This window comes from Fundulus heteroclitus, chromosome 13 (genome assembly GCF_011125445.2).
Source record: "Fundulus heteroclitus isolate FHET01 chromosome 13, MU-UCD_Fhet_4.1, whole genome shotgun sequence".
Classification (NCBI taxonomy): domain Eukaryota; kingdom Metazoa; phylum Chordata; class Actinopteri; order Cyprinodontiformes; family Fundulidae; genus Fundulus; species Fundulus heteroclitus.
This window is the reverse complement of record NC_046373.1, coordinates 15,236,689-15,254,384: the sequence shown is the minus strand read 5'-3', so window position 1 is coordinate 15,254,384 and position 17,696 is coordinate 15,236,689. Positions and strand designations below refer to the sequence as shown.

General features: G+C 43.1%; 1 protein-coding gene across 5 annotated transcripts in view; it reads left to right on the top strand.

The window, feature by feature from the left end:
• Positions 1–17,696, top strand: part of LOC105935149 (ras/Rap GTPase-activating protein SynGAP) — an 83,747-nt gene that overhangs the window by 56,385 nt on the left and 9,666 nt on the right. For all 5 annotated transcript variants that reach the window (XM_036145182.1, XM_036145181.1, XM_036145179.1 and 2 more), the window contains 5 exons: positions 1,137–1,344; positions 3,376–3,966; positions 12,809–13,342; positions 13,453–13,599; positions 15,037–15,248. In XM_036145182.1, the coding sequence (XP_036001075.1) occupies positions 1,137–1,344; positions 3,376–3,966; positions 12,809–13,342; positions 13,453–13,599; positions 15,037–15,248 (1,692 nt within the window). The remainder of the gene's footprint in view (positions 1–1,136; positions 1,345–3,375; positions 3,967–12,808; positions 13,343–13,452; positions 13,600–15,036; positions 15,249–17,696) is intronic.

Here is a 17,696-nt window from a genome sequence, read left to right as displayed (position 1 = left end):
ATAAAAAGGACCATAATTAGGAGGGTCATCATTAGAGGATTACGTTGCACTATGGTGATGTGAATCTGGTTCAGGTGGCTCTGACAGCTCTATTATTGTGACCAGCGATGCCCAGGGTTCCTACACCCTGAATGCAGAGTCTAGGAACCCTGCACTATGGAATTTGATTTCAGTGTTTTCTTTGTCTGCAAAAACAAAATTTAATGTGTTTCTAAATGTTTTTTCCTACTTTGTTTCTGTCTTTTTGTCCTTTTATTTTGCTCCCTTCTTTGTGCTTATTCTGTTCTCCCTTGTATCCCTCCTTCCTTCCATCCTTCCTTCCTTTCTTCCTTGCTCTTTTTTCCCCTTGTACCCTTCTTTGTATCTTTTTTTCTTTAAATTTTCCCCTATGTAGTTCTTCCTTGCTTTCCTTCCCTCCTTCATTGTGTCATACCTCTCTTACTTCTGTGTCCTTTCTTTTCCTCATTCCTTGTGTTCTTTTTCTTTTCCTTATTTGAGGGCTTTCCTGTGTCCTAGCTCTTTTCTGCTGTCTCTCCTTTTGTCCTTCTTTGTATCCTTCCTTCCTTTCCCATTTTTATGCATTTCTACCTATCTTTGTGTCCTTACCTTTTTTCTTTATTTTTTCCTTTAATACTTTCTTTTCTTTCTTCCGTTTCTTGTGCTCTCACTCTCTTTCTTTTCTATGTACTTTGTTTTCTTTATTTCTTTTGTCCTCCTCATCTTCTTTCGTTCCTTACTATTTTCAGTTTTTCCAGGTTTCATATTTAGAGCCTACACAGTCTCTAGGAGTATCTGCCATACTTTTATGGGTAACTTTTATATATTACATTTTAAAATAAATATCAAGTGCTGAAAACTTTTGAAATTTGGGTTTTGAAGATCTGAAACATATCCGTGAAAAATTATGTAGGCATCCGGTTTGTTACGCAATAGCTACATATTTAAACATGGGTATAATTTGATCCCACACATTTGTCTTACAGACATGTGTGGGATCAAAACCGAGCAATTCTGCAGCCCTAGTCCTAAATAAAAGTCAGGCTGTGTTTGATGACGAATATATAATCCACCAGAGCTGAGGGACATCCTTCCATGGTATAGAACTCTGTTACATCACTTCTTCTGCCTGTCTGCAGCTCAATAGACATCTCTCGCCTCCCCTCGCCCACGACTGGAGTCTCGGCTGTAGAATCCCTCTCCTCCAATCTGAATATGAGGCGACAGGCCGAGCGAGACCTCCGCTCTTCATCTAGGGAAGTATTCTACGTCACTCGCCCACCTCTGGCACGATCCAGCCCTGCCTACTGCACCAGCAGCTCGGACATCACAGAACCTGATCCCAAGGTAGAGTGCACCAGATCCTGGCATGTTTATTTCCTCGTCTAATGTCAAGACCTTGTTTTAATGCTCTCTCAAATCTAAATAAAAACTGCCATTGTCTGCTAATGTGTGAATGTCAAGCTTCAGAAAATTAAAAAGTTGACATTAAAAAGATTTTTCTAGGATAACTTGTTTTAGAATATTTGCTCCATTTTCACTTGGTGCCGACCATATAGGCTTTCTGAAAATCCATTTGCATTTAACGCACTAGAGATAAAAATAAGAATGACCTCTACCGCTAAAGCCTGCATACCCCGTGAACATTTTCAAATGTTGTCACGACACGACTACAAACCTCTTGCATTTTACTTGGATATTTCCAGTGACCTACACAAAGCAGAACCTCCTGTCACAGCCGTAATAACTGCAGTCTTATGTGAGATGTCTAAAACACATCTGCGCATCAAATTGTAAAGTTTTACCCACTCTTATTTGAAAAATTCTTCAGGTTTTGTCAGACTGGGTAGACTACGTCTCTGATCACCAATCTTCCAGTCGTGTCGCAGTTGGATTCAGCCCCAGACTTTAAATTGGTCGTCCTAACATAAACACGTTTTAAACTATTCCATTATAGCTCTGGCTTTATGTCTGGGTCACTGTCACACTGGAAGGTGAACGTTCACCGTAGACAGACCAGCAGCCTCTAGACAGCTGAACAAAAGCATTCCCATAGCATGATACTGCCAACACCATGTTTCACCATGGCGATTGTGCGTTAAGGATGCAAAGAGTTAGACCAGAAAATCTTCCACATATTAACTGTGTCCCTTACATGGCTTCTAGTAAACTGAAAACTGGAGTTATTACGGCATTCTATCAAGCCATTCATCCACGATTCTCAGAGTTTTGGAGTGGATGACTTAATAGTTGTCCTGTCATCAGACTCTCCCACTTGACATTTGGATCTCTGGAGTTCTTTCAGAGGTGCCTCTATGGTTCAGGCCTGATTAAGGCTTTCCTGTAATTAATTGAATGAATGGATCGGCAAACGAGCCAATAAATCAACCACTACTGAAAAAGCAAAATCTGGATAAGTTATTGCAAAATTACAGGCCCATCTCTAATCACTCTTATAATGTAAAACGCTTTAAATTGTCTTGTTGCTGAAATGTGCTGTACAAATAGACGTGCCTTTTGAATTAATCAATCAACCAACCAATCAGTCAATCGTGCAATCAATCTTTGTTGGGGAAGATGGTCACACCTAGGTCACAGGTCACTCAGCAAAACTAGAAAATTATATCATACCAAATTGCTGGGCCTTGGTTTATTTTTGTTTGGTTTGGCAGCAGTTTATTTCCCGGGTGAAGAGATAAATTAGTCCCTGAGTGGTTTGAACACAGCAAATGTTTGCGACCGGCTCTGTCACCCTTGTATTAGTCAACGTTTTCTCTTCAGATGACAAGATTTAGGGGAAAATAGTATTTCAGTGCTTCACTAATCTCATTAGTCCAATGTAAAGGACTCAAAAGATAGCAAAATGATAGTTTGTAGGCATGCTGAAATTATAATTCACTGTAGGAAACCAGAACTCTTTGTGTCTAAAGGTTAGGATTTTTTGGGGGGGAAATTAGGAATGAGTTTTCATTTCCTGTATATCCTGTATGAATATGAAAATATTCATAAAGGATGGATATTTTCATTTCATTTATGGATTTATTTGAAAAGAGGACGTTGTTCTGTTTCAATAAATAGTAATGCATTCACGCCTGTCTGTAATTAGGATCCTTGTTACATAAAATCAGATATAATTAAACCAGATTTAAAATTAAAGTTCTAAAATTAAAGTTTGAAACTTAAGAGCTTTAATTGCCTTTCTGTTAATTTATTCTTTCATTGGAAGGGTTATTAAAGTAATCCCTCTTGAACAGATGGGTTTTGGGTTAAGGCTTGAACTGGGAGAGAGTGTTGATATTGCGGTTCACATAACTAAGCACCTTGGTGTCACGCGGCTGATGATAGGAACAGTGAGTATTAATTTTGTTTCTCTCTCAGGTCCACAGTGTAAACAAAAGTGTCTCCATGATGGACCTTCAGGACTCTCGAATGAACAGCATCTCCAACCTAAACTCTGTCGGGGACATGCTGGCCTCCTCTCAGGCCTCCATTGCTGGCCTCGGCCACAGCTTCGGAAACCTGGGAGCTCCTCTGCGCATGGGGGGCCACTTGCCCCCAGGTTCATCCGGTTCTGGCCTCAGACTGAGCCAGATGGGCCACATAGGGGCACCCACAGAATCCATCTCCCAGCAGCAACAGCAGGCAGCTGCAGCCATGCATTATCCCCTGTCTTTCCAGAATCCGCTATTCCATTTGGCTGCCCAGAACTCCCCGGCACAGTCCCAGGCTCCTCCGGGTGCCGTCCCCCCTCCCCTGCTCCTCACCCCCGAGGCTGAGAACGGCCACCCGGACTACCCGCCCGCCTTTGGCAACAGTGTTTTCTCCCGCAGTGAGGACCTTTCTGCCCTGCAGTCACAGAGCAGCCTGGTGCAGCCCAGCATTGTACACTCCCACAGCTACAGCGACGACTTCACCCGGCAGAATCAGAACAGCGACTATGCCTGGCACCAGCTGTCTCTGCAGGTGCAGGTAGGAACCGCTCCACTGTTTTCACACATGCAGAAAGGTGATTTAATGCATTGAATGTGCATCTACTTTAATAATTTATTGCAAGAAAATAAATAAGTAAAAAAAGAGCATGACTTTAATTTTTTTACAAATATAAAATGTTTACAGATGTAAAGAAAATCTTAAGTATCCATCAAATACTTTAAGATAACAACAATACTCTCCATGGTGGACCACACCACATGTATTAACACAAAAGGATTTTTTATCGCTCTTAATATGTAGTAAAGAACAGCAACACCAACCAATGAAATATTACAGGTGCAAACAACCAACGTCTTGATAGCATCACTGAAGAATACATAGTATTATTTAATACGAGATGTATAAACTGACAGCTGAACCTAACTATAAGGTTTTCTGTATAGAAGTGAATCTGTAAGCACCTAGATCCGTAGACCTATAGGCGTTTGTAAGAGCGCACTTGTGTATGTAAGGTTTATTCATAAAAAATGCTCAATTTGGGTTGTAAGGAGCCATGGCAGACACGGGGTAAACCAGAATCCCAGACGCACAAAAGGACCCCCAGAGCAAAGGGGCCTTTGCTCTGGGGGTCCTCTAGTGGTGACCTGAAATATCCCAGGAGAGGGGGCAGTCCAAACCTAACCTGACAAAAAGACAAACAGAAACCTAGGTACACATTCACACGTTCCCAGCCTAGTGCCCCCACATGCACACACTCTTATCCACACACATAACAACGTACATTCAATATTAACAAAATTATCACTACTTGCTAAACAGCATAAAGTAATGAGAGTAGGAAGTAATTGGATTTAAATCTCAAGGCACTTTACAAAGTCAAATTCAATCAAATCATTCTGCATCAAAAAGTTTCCTATCTAAGGAAACCCTGCACATTGTATCGAGTCTTGACAAGCAGCATTCACTCCTCCTTAAAGAGTGTAAAGCCACAGAGGGATCCTTTTTGTTATATGGTAATGGAGGATGATTTGCCCCCCTGGATGATGTCACAGCTAACAAAATGCCAGGCCAGGTGTACCTACTGTGAAGAGAAAAATGACAGAGAACAAAAAGTTAAAAGTTGGAATAACAACAAACAAAGCAAAATTGAGGAACAGTAGGAGAGTTCAGCAGAGTGAGATAAATAGACCCAGCAGCCTAAGCTTATAGCAGCATAACTACAGAGATAGCTCTGGGTACCAAAGCCACTCCAACTATAAGTTTTGTCAAAAAGGAAAGTTTTAAGATTAGTCTTAAAAGTAGACAAGGTTTCTGCCTCACGGTCCAAAACTGGGAGTTGGTTCCACAGGAGAGGAGCCTGATAGCTAAAGGATCTGCCTCCCATTCTACTTTTAGAGACTCTAGGAACCACCAGCAGACCTGCAGTCTGAGAGCAAAGGAACATATTGGGTAATCAGAGCTCTGATGTATGATGGAGCTTGACTGTTAAGAGCTTTATGCGTGAGAAGGAGAATTTTAAATTCTATTCTTGATTTAACAGGAAGCCAATGAAAGGAAGCTAAAATTGGAGAAATATGATCCCTCTTGTTGATTTTCATCAGAACCCTTGCTGCACATTTTGGATCAGCTAAAGGCTTCACACTGCATTTTGTGGACTTCCTGATAGTAAAGAATCACAATAGTCCAGCCTTCAAGTAACAAATACATGGACTAGTTTTTCAATGTCAGTCCTGGACGGAATATTTCTAATTTTGGCAAAATTCCTGTGGTTAACAAAGAGAAACCATAGAAATCTGTTTAATATGGGATTTAAATGACATGTGTTGATCAAAAATAACACCAAGGTTTTTTTTTACTTTATTACCAGAGGCCAATTTAATGCCATTCTTATTAGATGATCGATTACAAAGTTTATTTTTAAGGACTCTGGATCAAAGATGTGAACTTCTGTCAGTCAGAATTTAAAAGCAGAAAATGTAAGGTCATACAGGTTTTGATGTCATTAAGACATGCCTGTAGTCAAAGTAATTGATTAGATTCGTTAGGATTTATGTATACATATAGCTGGGTGTCATCCACATGACAGTGGAAATTAATCCTATATATATATATATATATATATATATATATATATATATATATATATATATATATATATATATATATATATATATATATATATATATATATATATATATCCACAAGTGGCCCTAGAGTTTGAAGATTTATTATTAACATAAAAAACTGGAGTCTGTCATAAAGATAAAATTTAAACCAGCCCATTGCTTTTCCATTAATCCCTACAGAATGTTCAAGTCTTTTTAGGAGAATATTGTGATCAACTGTATCAAATGCAGAACTGAGATCTAACAGGACAAGTGCAGGCACAAGTACATTATCTGAGGCCATGAGAATATCATTAGTGACCTTCACCATAGCTGTTTCAGTGCTATGATGAGCTTTGATCCCTGACTCCGTCCGTCCGTCCGTTGTCTTCCGCTTATCCGGGGTCGGGTCGCGGGGGTAGCAGCTTCAGTAGGGAGGCCCAGACGTCCCTCTCCCCAGCCACTTGGGCCAGCTCCTCAGGAGGAATCCCAAGGCGTTCCCAGGCCAGCCGGGAGACATAGTCCCTCCAGCGTGTCCTGGGTCTTCCCCTGGGCCTCCTCCCGGTGGGACGTGCCCGGAACACCTCTCCAGGGAGGCGTCCAGGAGGCATCCTGACCAGATGCCCGAGCCACCTCAACTGGCTCCTCTCGACGTGGAGGAGCAGCGGCTCTACTCTGAGTCCTCCCCGGATGACTGAGCTCCTCACCCTATCTCTAAGGGAGAGCCCAGACACACTACGGAGAAAACTCATTTCAGCCGCTTGTATCCGGGGTCTCGTTCTTTCGGTCACGACCCAAAGCTCGTGACCATAGATGAGGGTAGGAACGTAGATCGACCGGTAAATCGAGAGCTTCGCCTTTTGGCTCAGCTCTCTCTTCACCACAACGGATCGGTACAGCGCCCGCTTCACAGCAGACGCTGCACCAATCCGCCTGTCGATCTCCCGCTCCATCTTCCCCTCATTCGTGAACAAGACCCCAAGATACTTGAACTCCTCCACTAGGGGCAGGACATCCTCCCCAACCCGGAGAAGGCACTCTACCCTTTTCCGGTTCAAGACCATGGTCTCGGATTTGGAGGCACTGATCTTCATCCCGGCCGCTTCGCACTCGGCTGCGAACCGCTCCAGTGAGAGCTGTAGATCACGCCCTGATGAAGCCAATAGGACCACGTCATCCGCGAATAGCAGAGACGCAATCCTAAGGCCACCAAAACGGATCCCCTCAACACCTTGGCTGCGCCTAGAAATTCTGTCCATAAAAGTTATGAACAGAATCGGTGACAAAGGGCAGCCTTGGCGGAGTCCAACTCTCACCGGAAACGAGTCCGACTTACTGCCGGCAATGCGGACCAGACTCTGACACCGGTCGTACAGAGACCTGACAGCCCTTATTAAAGGGTCCGGTACTCCATACTCCCGGAGTACCCCCCACAGGATCCCCCGGGGGACACGGTCGAATGCCTTCTCCAGATCCACAAAGCACATGTAGACCGGTTGGGCAAACTCCCATGCCCCCTCAAGAATCCTGCTGAGGGTGTAGAGCTGGTCCAGTGTTCCACGGCCAGGACGAAAACCACACTGCTCTTCCTGAATCTGAGATTCGACTATCCGACGGACCCTCCTTTCCAGAACCCCTGAATAGACCTTACCAGGGAGGCTTAAGAGTGTGATTCCTCTGTAGTTGGAACACACCCTCCGGTCCCCCTTTTTAAATAGGGGGACCACCACCCCAGTCTGCCAATCCAGGGGAACTGCCCCCGATGTCCACGCAATGTTGCAGAGCCGCGTTAACCAACACAGCCCCACAACATCCAGAGCCTTAAGGTACTCAGGGCGAATCTCATCCACCCCCGGAGCCTTGCCACCGAGGAGCTTTTTAACAACCTCGGCAACCTCAGCACCAGAGATGGGAGAACCCGACCCAGAGTCCTCAGGCTCTGCTTCCTCAATGGAAGACGTGTTGGTGGGATTAAGGAGGTCTTCGAAGTATTCCGCCCACCGACGCACGACGTCCCGAGTCGAGGTCAGCAGCACACCACCCCCACTGTAAACAGTGTTGGTACTGCACTGCTTCCCCCTCCTGAGACGCCGGATGGTGGACCAGAATCGCTTCGAAGCCGTACGGAAGTCTTTCTCCATGGCCTCTCCGAACTCTTCCCACGCCCGAGTTTTTGCCTCGGCGACCAGCCGAGCCGCCTGCCGCTTCGACTGCCGGTACACATCAGCTGCTTCCGGAGTCCCACAGGCCAAAAAAGCCCGGTAGGACTCCTTCTTCAGCTTGACGGCTTCCCTCACCGCTGGTGTCCACCAGCGGGTTCGAGGGTTGCCGCCACGACATGCACCGACAACCTTGCGGCCACAGCTCCGACTAGCCGCCTCAGCAATAGAGGCGTGGAACATGGTCCATTCAGACTCAATGTCCCCCGCCTCCCTCGGGACGTGTTTAAAGTTCTCCCGGAGGTGGGAGTTAAAGCTCCGCCTCACAGGGGACTCCGCCAGACGTTCCCAGCAAACCCTCACAGTACGTTTGGGCCTGCCCGGTCGGACCGGCTTCCTCCCCCGCCATCGGAGCCAACTCACCACCAGGTAGTGGTCGGTGGAGAGCTCCGCCCCTCTCTTCACCCGAGTGTCCAAGACATGCGGCCGCAGGTCAGATGAAACGACAACAAAGTCGATCATTGAACTGCGACCTAGGGTGTCCTGGTGCCAAGAGCACATATGGACACCCTTATGCTTGAACATGGTGTTTGTGATGGACAATCCATGACGAGCACAGAAGTCCAACAACAAAACACCACTCGGGTTCAGATCAGGTGGGCCATTCCTCCCAACCACGCCCCTCCAGGTCCCACTGTCATTGCCCACGTGAGCGTTGAAGTCCCCCAGCAAAACGAGGGAGTCCCCAGGAGGGGCACTCTCCAGTACCCCTTCCAAGGACTCCAAAAAGGGTGGGTAATCTGAACTGCTGTTTGGCGCATAAGCGCAAACAACAGTCAGAACCCGTCCCCCCACACGGATGCGGAGGGAGGCCACCCTCTCGTTCACCGGGGAAAACCCCAACGTGCAGGCACCGAGATGGGGGGCAACAAGTATGCCAACCCCAGCTCGGCGCCTCTCACCATGGGCAACTCCAGAGTGGAAGAATGTCCAGCCCCTCTCAAGGAGACTGGTTCCCCCTGACTGACACTTTTTAAATAGGTCATTACTTTGTAATTGTTCACATACTTGATTAGGAACTGCTTTCTCAATAATTTTAGATAGGAAAAGAGGATTAGATACAGGCCTGTAATTTATTAAGCCACCTTGATCAATAGATGGTTTCTTAAGGAAAGGTTTAATAACAGCTACTTTAAAAGCCTGTGGTACATGTCCATTTACTAAGGATAGATTAATCATGTCTAAAATAGGGGCATTAATCAAAGGGAATACTTCCTTAAATAACTTGGTTGGGATTGGATCTAATATACAAGTTGAAGGTTTAGATGAAGCCAAAATTGTAGATAACTCAGAAAGCTCTACTGCGTCTAAACAGTTCAAACACTGATCAGGTTCTGAAGATTCCTCCAGCGCTGCCACACTTACTGAGGACGAAGTAATCATGTTTGGGAGGATACCAATGATTTTATTTTTAACAGAATTAATTTTATTTATGAAGAATCCCATAATTAGCTTTCTTTAAATTCACAAGTGTCAATAGGTGTGCTTCAATGTAACTCAAATTTTTTGAACTTATTAGAAGTTTATAAAGTAATCACCATCCATTCTTTCCAAAGCTGGTTAAAAGTAGTCTTACAGTAGTATATGGAAGCTGTGATATGAATGCAGTAAAAAACAATAAAAAATTCTCAAATTTTGGTAATCCTAACTCACCTAAAACAGGAAAGGTTTAGTCTGATTTGATGTCCAACAGAAAGAGAAACAAATAGCTATCTTTGTTTTTACTATCTATGTAAATATTTGTATTCAAATGTAAACAATAGAAGAGATTGACTTGTTTAATGGAAAAATTGTAAAACAATTCCTGGTTTATAATTTACTGAGATGCACCAGTATGAGTCATCTGTGAGCTCTGTAGTACATCTCCAGCATTATACAAAAACAGTCCCAAAATCATCTTTTTAACAATGCATGATGATGCACTGCGCTAAATGTTTCACCGGTGTGTATGTTTTTGTTTTCATTCAAAATATGTTTTTCATACAGTGACTCACTCAGTTTTTTTTTACGACTGAGATTTTTTTTAGTGTTGGCCAACCTAAATCAAGGATGACACAGAAGCACTGTGCTTAACAATACAGTTACTTTACTCTAAATGCTTTTTTTTACAACATACAAAACTGTTTTTCTTACTAATCTTTCAGTTTCAGTTCAACAATTCTTTTTTTTCCAAGACACTTTTTCTACTTGTGTTTAAAAAGCTGTTTAAACAGATCAGTGCACCAGCCCTTTAAAGGAGATAGCTACAAGTGTAAGTCCTCCCAGCCAGTTGGCGGCGCACTCGCCAGCTCTCGTTCCAACCTTCAGTTGCTGTTTCCCAGCCGGTTGCCAAGTCCTTTGGTTAGCGTTAGCAAACATTTAACTTACCTGTCCAGAAGAAAGGTGGCAACCACTGTGGGGCATCTTAGCCCCTTTTTCTTCCTTAAATTGCCACCAATGCTCAGAGGCTTGACCGATGTTCACCCTCATTTTGCTTCTTTTTTGGAACTTGAGAAATATAACGTAGAGAGGAAGCTATTTCTCAGCCCTATCGTGGAGCTACTATGTTCTGGCAACGCTTGAGCTCCATCTCATGTGACTTCAACCTATTGGTTATGTTGGCATCGTAACCAAAAGTAAATATTTATATATTTTGGTCCTGTCAAAAATTACAAAACAATTATTTATAAACCATATATTTATTTTTTCAGTTAAATTAATACTTTTATTCTGCACCACTCTAGAAGTTCTGTGGATGCATTATTTTTGAAAAATGAAACATTTTGATGAAAAAGTTGTAGCTATGACCTTTAAATTCAAATGTCGGCTCCAAATAACCCACTTTGGTGGTTCTAGGGTTGATTATTGTAATAGGCTGACAGAGATGTCAATATTTAGCGGTTTGTGTAACACATGGAACTGCCCTGTTTACCCCAGAATTTGGAATGTATTCTTTAATTATAGGTTGGCTTAGGTTTGAGTAATTGAAATCAGCAGGAACCCAGTGAAGTGTTTGATCAAAGGCCTTTGGTTGAGCGACGTAATATGCAAATGCTGCAGTAAAGTAAGAGGCCCTTGTTCTGCAATAGACAACCCTCTGAATCCAAATAAATCCCACGCCTGCCCGGCTGAACCCTGTGAGGGCGCTTGACGGCCGCCGCTATGTGCGTCGTTGTTTCAACAGCGCTGGTTATTGGTTGTCGGCCAGCCAACGGGGCAGATAAAAGCGCCAGAGCTGCTGATGCTGCACATAATCGTTGTCTTTCTTTGTCACATGGGTCCTGCAGATGTGTCGCTGCGCTTCTACAGGAGAGCAAAGACGGAGACGTTTCAAACGCAACACGTTTCAGCTTTAATTGAACTGTCTGATGCAGTCGAGAGAAGCCTGTATTTTCTGATGCATATTTGAATGAACTTAACGGCTCGGTTGGTATGCAGCCGGGCCGTTGATCCGTCAGGCTGATAAGTTTACTATGAGGCGTGGATGTAAAATTACAGTGCTTAATGATGCTGTCGTGTCGTCTTGAGCTATTTCTGTCCCGCTGCGTGGGCCTTAATGGAACAAACATTGCAAGCCACCTGCTTATTTATACAGATGGTGCATTCAGGGCAGAGCTTTAGGAATTAATTATTAATCTATCCATCCATCACAAATGATTGTAGTTATTCAGGATGTTAATCAAAACAAAATGTTCAGATTGCTTTGCAGTCACACAAAAAATATGCAGAAGACATCAAATTTGGAGAGAAACTGAAGATGATTATTAAGAAACATCTGCTGGAATTAGCAAAAGATCAGGAAGGTCGCGTCTCCATGAGCATCTGCTGACCCAGTTGTCTGCAACTGTGATTTGGGAACAGATGGAAGGTCTCAGCCAGAGTAACCTGAAGGTGTGAGCAGCCCTATAATCAGGTGAAAGATCTGAGATATGAAGAGTTTGTTGGATCAGGTTGCCCCGTCTGGTGGAAGTGTGTCTAATATTTTCAACACTGATAGTAACATACACAGAAAGGTGAAGTGAGTACAACCAGGGTGTAGAAACAAAACTGGTTAATCCCTTAAGTCAAAGATTGTGTTTTTCACCATACAGTAATTGGGGGGAAAAAATGGGAAAGCTCTTTGCACCTCACCATGGGGCTCACTCGTATTTCAGAAATAAACACCAAACTTAACGTCTCAGGTTTAGACGAGGTAAAAATTCTTCAGAATTCCTAAACCTACGTGCCATTTTAGCATCTTTAAGTGAAAAATAAAATGAGAATTGTCAAATTTATTCCTGGCTAGAAATTGTAAATTTAGCAACATTTTACAGATAATTTTTAGATCTATATTGAGTTTTAGTCCATGCGTATATTAATTGGAATTCGCAGTAGTTTTAAAAATTGATAATAATTATCCCTGGGTCCAAAAATGTTGGACAAAAACACCCAGGCTGTTTTTCCTCATGGCTATAGGTTGAAGTTCAGAAGCACAACAAAGAAAAGTGAACATTCCTCTGAAAATCTTCAGCTAATTACCTGAAACTGCTTCACAGTGCGACTCATCCTGTTCCTTTGCAACTACTTCCCTCTCAGGAGTCTCTCCAGCAGCATCACCTGATGGGAATCATATCTCAGTCCGGCACCGGCACTGGCACCGGCACTGGCACCGGCACCGGGACGCCTGCTTCCCTGGCTACACCTCCAACGACAGTCCATCCGTCCCGCCAGTCGTCCATCGCAGCTCAGCACCTCAAGTCCCAGCGCTCCATCAACACTCCAGCCACCGGCACGCCTCCGAAGGTTCGTCCGCAGAGCAGGAACCTCCTGCTCAACTCCTCGGAAGCGAGCTTCAGCGGCAGTCACCCAAAGTCCCGCCCCACGAAGCAAGCGACGCAGCAGCAACAACAGCCGCAGCAGCCGCCGGTGCAGCAGGACGGGCAGCTGTCCGTCACAGACAGCCCGGCTCCGGGGCTTCCCTACCAGACGAGCTCCGCCAAAGAAAACCAGGCTCCCGCAGCAGCTGCAGAGGAGTCCACAGACACGCCCACAAAAAGCACCAAGAAGCCTCAGCCGTCACAGCTGCAGCCGCCGCAGCAGCATCTGCTGAAACCTGTCCCGAACAAACAGGTGAAACCCTCAGAAACCTTCTGCATGATGACGAGCGCCGCATTCTCTGGAATAGCTTTAAAGCGCAAACTGTTTAATTTGGTATAATCTCATCTCGATTGCGGTTTCAGGGTAACAGCCCGGGAATGAACGAGCGGACAGTCGCCTGGGTGTCCAACATGCCACACCTCTCTGCCGACATCGAGAGCCTGCGGCCGGACCGCGAGGGCCAGCTGAAAGAGTACTCCAAGAGTATGGATGAGTCACGACTAGAGAGGGTCAGCATCCTTTTTCACGCGTCAGAACGTTTTAAAGAATTGCCGATCTCTTGTGACGAGTTCTCTGCTGGTTTAGAAATTGTTTTCCCAGACTGGTAGTGATGTATTTGCGTTTTGATTAACCTTTCTCTTAGAAGTTAATGCCCAAAGCAGCGCCCAGTGGGATTTTAGTCACGTAGGAGCTTTATTCTCACTGTTTGCACCAGTGTCATATACAGCACCTTGCTAAAGTATTCAAACTTGGGATTTTATGTGCTAAACCAACGTGTAGGTGCACATAATTGTGAAGTGGGTTGAATCTGCACCCTCACAGTGAAACGTGGTGGTGGTGGCAGCTCTAGGGAAGCATTTGTTGCAGCAGCAACAGGGAAGCTGGTCAGAGTGGATGGGAAGATGGATGGAGGTAAATCCAGGGTAATCCGGGAGGAAATTCTGCTGGAGGCTGCAAAAGACGTGAGACTGGGGTGGAGATTGTCCTTCAAGAAGAATCCATTTTAAACATCTATCCAAATTGATGACAGAATAGTTTATTTAGAATGGCCTAGTCAAAGTCCAGACCTAAATCCAATTGAGAATCTATTTCAAGACTGGAAAACTGAGATGTGTAGATTCTGTCCATCCAAACTGAATAATGTTGAGCTTCTTCACAAAGGAGAATAGACATATCTCTAGATGTAAAAAGATGGTAGAGCTTATGCACATACCAAAAGAGTTGCAGCTGTGACTGCAGCAAAACGTGGCTCTAAGCGAATTAAAGCAGTGGTTCTGAATACAACGCCTGTCACACTTTAAGATTTTCATTTGAAAATGTTTTTAAAGTCATATAGAATTTCTATTATTATCCATCCATCAATTTTCTAACATGTGTATCCCTTGTGGGGTTGCGAGGGGTGCTGGTGCCTATCTCTAGCTGTCAATGGCCGAGAAGTGGGGTACACCCTTGGTCTATTGCAGTTCTATTATTATTATTATTATTATTATTATTATTATTATTATTATTATTAGTAGTAGTAGTAGTAGTAGTAGTAGTAGTAGTAGTAGTAGTAGTAGTACTAATAGTAGTATTGTCATGGCTGCATTTCCACCACTGTTGTTAAGATTGGGTCCACTGAGATTAATAACTTCTTCCTATTCATAAAATATTTTTTTCCATAATAAAAAAGTAAGTAATTTCCATAACTTAAATGTATTTTAATATATACGTTTGGATCACTATGCCCTGCACTTTGACTATTTTATGCATGTTGATAAAATAGAAAGTTGAAGAAAACTAATAAGTTTCCTTCCACATTAAATCTGTTAGAAAACATTGACGCTTCTAGTTGTGACATGACAAGGAGCAGGAATACCTTTCCGATGCACTTTATGAGTCAAACCCCCTATTACCCTGAAACGTTTTGTGTAAAGCGCTGCAATGCTATTTGGTTCACTTTTCAGGTGAGGGAATACGAGGAGGAAATTCACTCCCTGAAGGAGCGGCTGAAGATGTCGCATCGCAAACTGGAAGAGTACGAGCAGAGGCTCATGAGCCAGGAGCAGCAGACAAGCAAGATCCTGCAGCAGTACCAGAACCGCCTGGAGGACAGCGAGCGGCGCCTGAAGCAGCAGCAGCTAGAGAAGGACTCTCAGATCACAGGCATCATCAGCAGGTGATTAGTTTTCAGGCTGAGCAGAAGGTAACGCCTGGCTCCCTCTTTGTCTTCATGTTTGTCACACAAAACAAAGGTGTTTCAGGTGAGTGTTACACATTCTTTCGTAAAGTTTAAAATCAGCAAAATATCCACATACAACAAGAATAAGGAGTGTTAAAAATAAAATCTGCTTTTATTAGGGATGCTCTGATATGAAAATGTGGGCTGATATCAATATCCGTTACTGATGTTGCTGCAATGCCCAATAGCTGATATTTAACCATATTACATGTATTTCCCTACCATTTTGCTGCCTTTTACATTGGCCAACTCCCTCCCCTCCCATCCCCCTACCATAACATTAAGATGATAATAAACCTCTGTTGTTAACATTGGTCCAGTTTTACTTTGAGGACCCGATAGCAATATGTTAAAAAAAAAAGACTAACATTGGCCAATAACGATGTTAATACCGATATGTCGTGCATCCTTAATATCTATACGTGGCAAATGCTGTTCATAACCAAGAGAAAAAAAAGAAAACACAAAATCTTCTTTGTTGATTCAACTTTGCACCGTAACATGCAAGTTTTCCATTTAAATTAGATACTTTTCTACATTCAAACGTCATTTAGAATATGCAAACACAAAAATAGCATTATTATACAAAATTGAGCAGATATTAGATTTTGTCAGTAGAGAAACATGAGGACCTTGACCAATGATGAGCCACGTAATGTATGTAGTCCAGTATTCCCTTTGTTACTGGAGTTTATACGTTGTCTGGCTCGACATTGGCCCAGCTCTGACACTTTCATAACAGAGATGTATGTGTGTGTGTGTGACGTTGAGGAAGAAACATTTTCAGTGTGGTTAAAGTGTCTTTATTGAACCTGTAGTGTTTGGCAGTGGGAGCGAGGAAACCATATGTTAGTGTGCCCTGCGGAGCCATAGGAGAAGAGAAGGCCGGTTTGTGATCCTCTAAAGCCTCCTGCTTTCTGTTCCAGTGCAGCTGAAGGTCATCGGCGCACGCTCCTGGAAGAAGCAGTTGAGCGCCATCGGCGGTTCGGGTTGATTTAACTGAAATTCATGTAGAAATGCATAGTTCTATTGAAGGCCGCTGTTACGCGTTCAGTCCAGGAGAGGTCAGCAGAGAGAAGAAACTCAGGAATGAGCCTGAAGGCATCAGCTGCCTCTTCAAAAGTACCAGTTTTGTTTTATGGCAGTTTTAAAAACTAATAAACTGAAAATAAACGATCATATTCAATAGATTTGAATGTTACTGAAAAGTTTATTTACAGAGCTAAACACAATGAGATCAGTTATACACAGATCAATGTCTTCAATCATTCTGATAATTCTACTTTTATTTTCCGCTTACAGCAAATGTAAACATGACTTTTAAGATTAGAAAATTACATCACAGAAATAAAAAAGTAAATTTTTTATACTAAAATTTAGGCTTAATAAAATATGTTTATTATATGCTTAAAAGCATTTATTTTCAAAAAATACTTTTAATCTGACAAACCTGCCTTGTTGGAATGCATATTCCATTATATTGAAAATGCCTGTTTCTTATAAATTCCCTTTAAAATTTCAAATACCATTACCATGGCTACTAAAATAATACCTACTACAACAAAGGTTATAAATGTGGCTTTTTAGTTTGGGCTGTGAAACGTATTTACTCCCTCACAGATTTCTTCAATTTTTGCTTTTTGTGGTCACACTTAAATGTTTCAGGTCATCAAACAATATGGTACAAAGATACCCTGAGTAAAACTAACGACGATTTTCAAATTAAATAATTTCACCTCATGGAAAAAACAACAACTATTTAAATAAACCTTCAGCCAGTCGTGGTGGAGGTAGTATTATGGTCTGGTGCTGCTTTGTTGCTTCAGGATCTCTGTGACTCGCCATAATTAAAGCAACCAGAAAAGACCGAAGGAGGAAATCCAGCCACCAGTCTGAGACCTTAGATCGGGTTGCAACCAGCCAATGACTGGTAGCAATCCAGCAAATTCAGGGGAGTAGTCATTTTGCAATCAGGAGGTTGTCGGTTTGATTCCAGCTTCATCTGTGAATGTGTTCTCAAGTTGCCTATTGAACTGCGTGTGGGTGTATACGTTAGCGAGTGCCATTGAGTAAATGTGGCTCTAGGTCAAAACACTTTGAATGGTCATTATGACCAGAAAAGCGCTAAATAAAACTCAGTCTATTTAAAATTATCCACATCCAGACTTAAATCCCAATGAGATGCAATTGCATGAGCTTAAACACGCTGTTCTTGGTTGAAAACCCTCCGATGTGCCTTAAATAATGTTTTTCGCATGTTATCGGAAATGCTCTATTGGAGTTGTAGCCAACGCGGTGGGTACAACCAGTTTTTTAACGGTATAAATTCTCAGCCATTCGATCATGATAATCCTAATTGTATAATTGACTGAAACTGGATTTCTG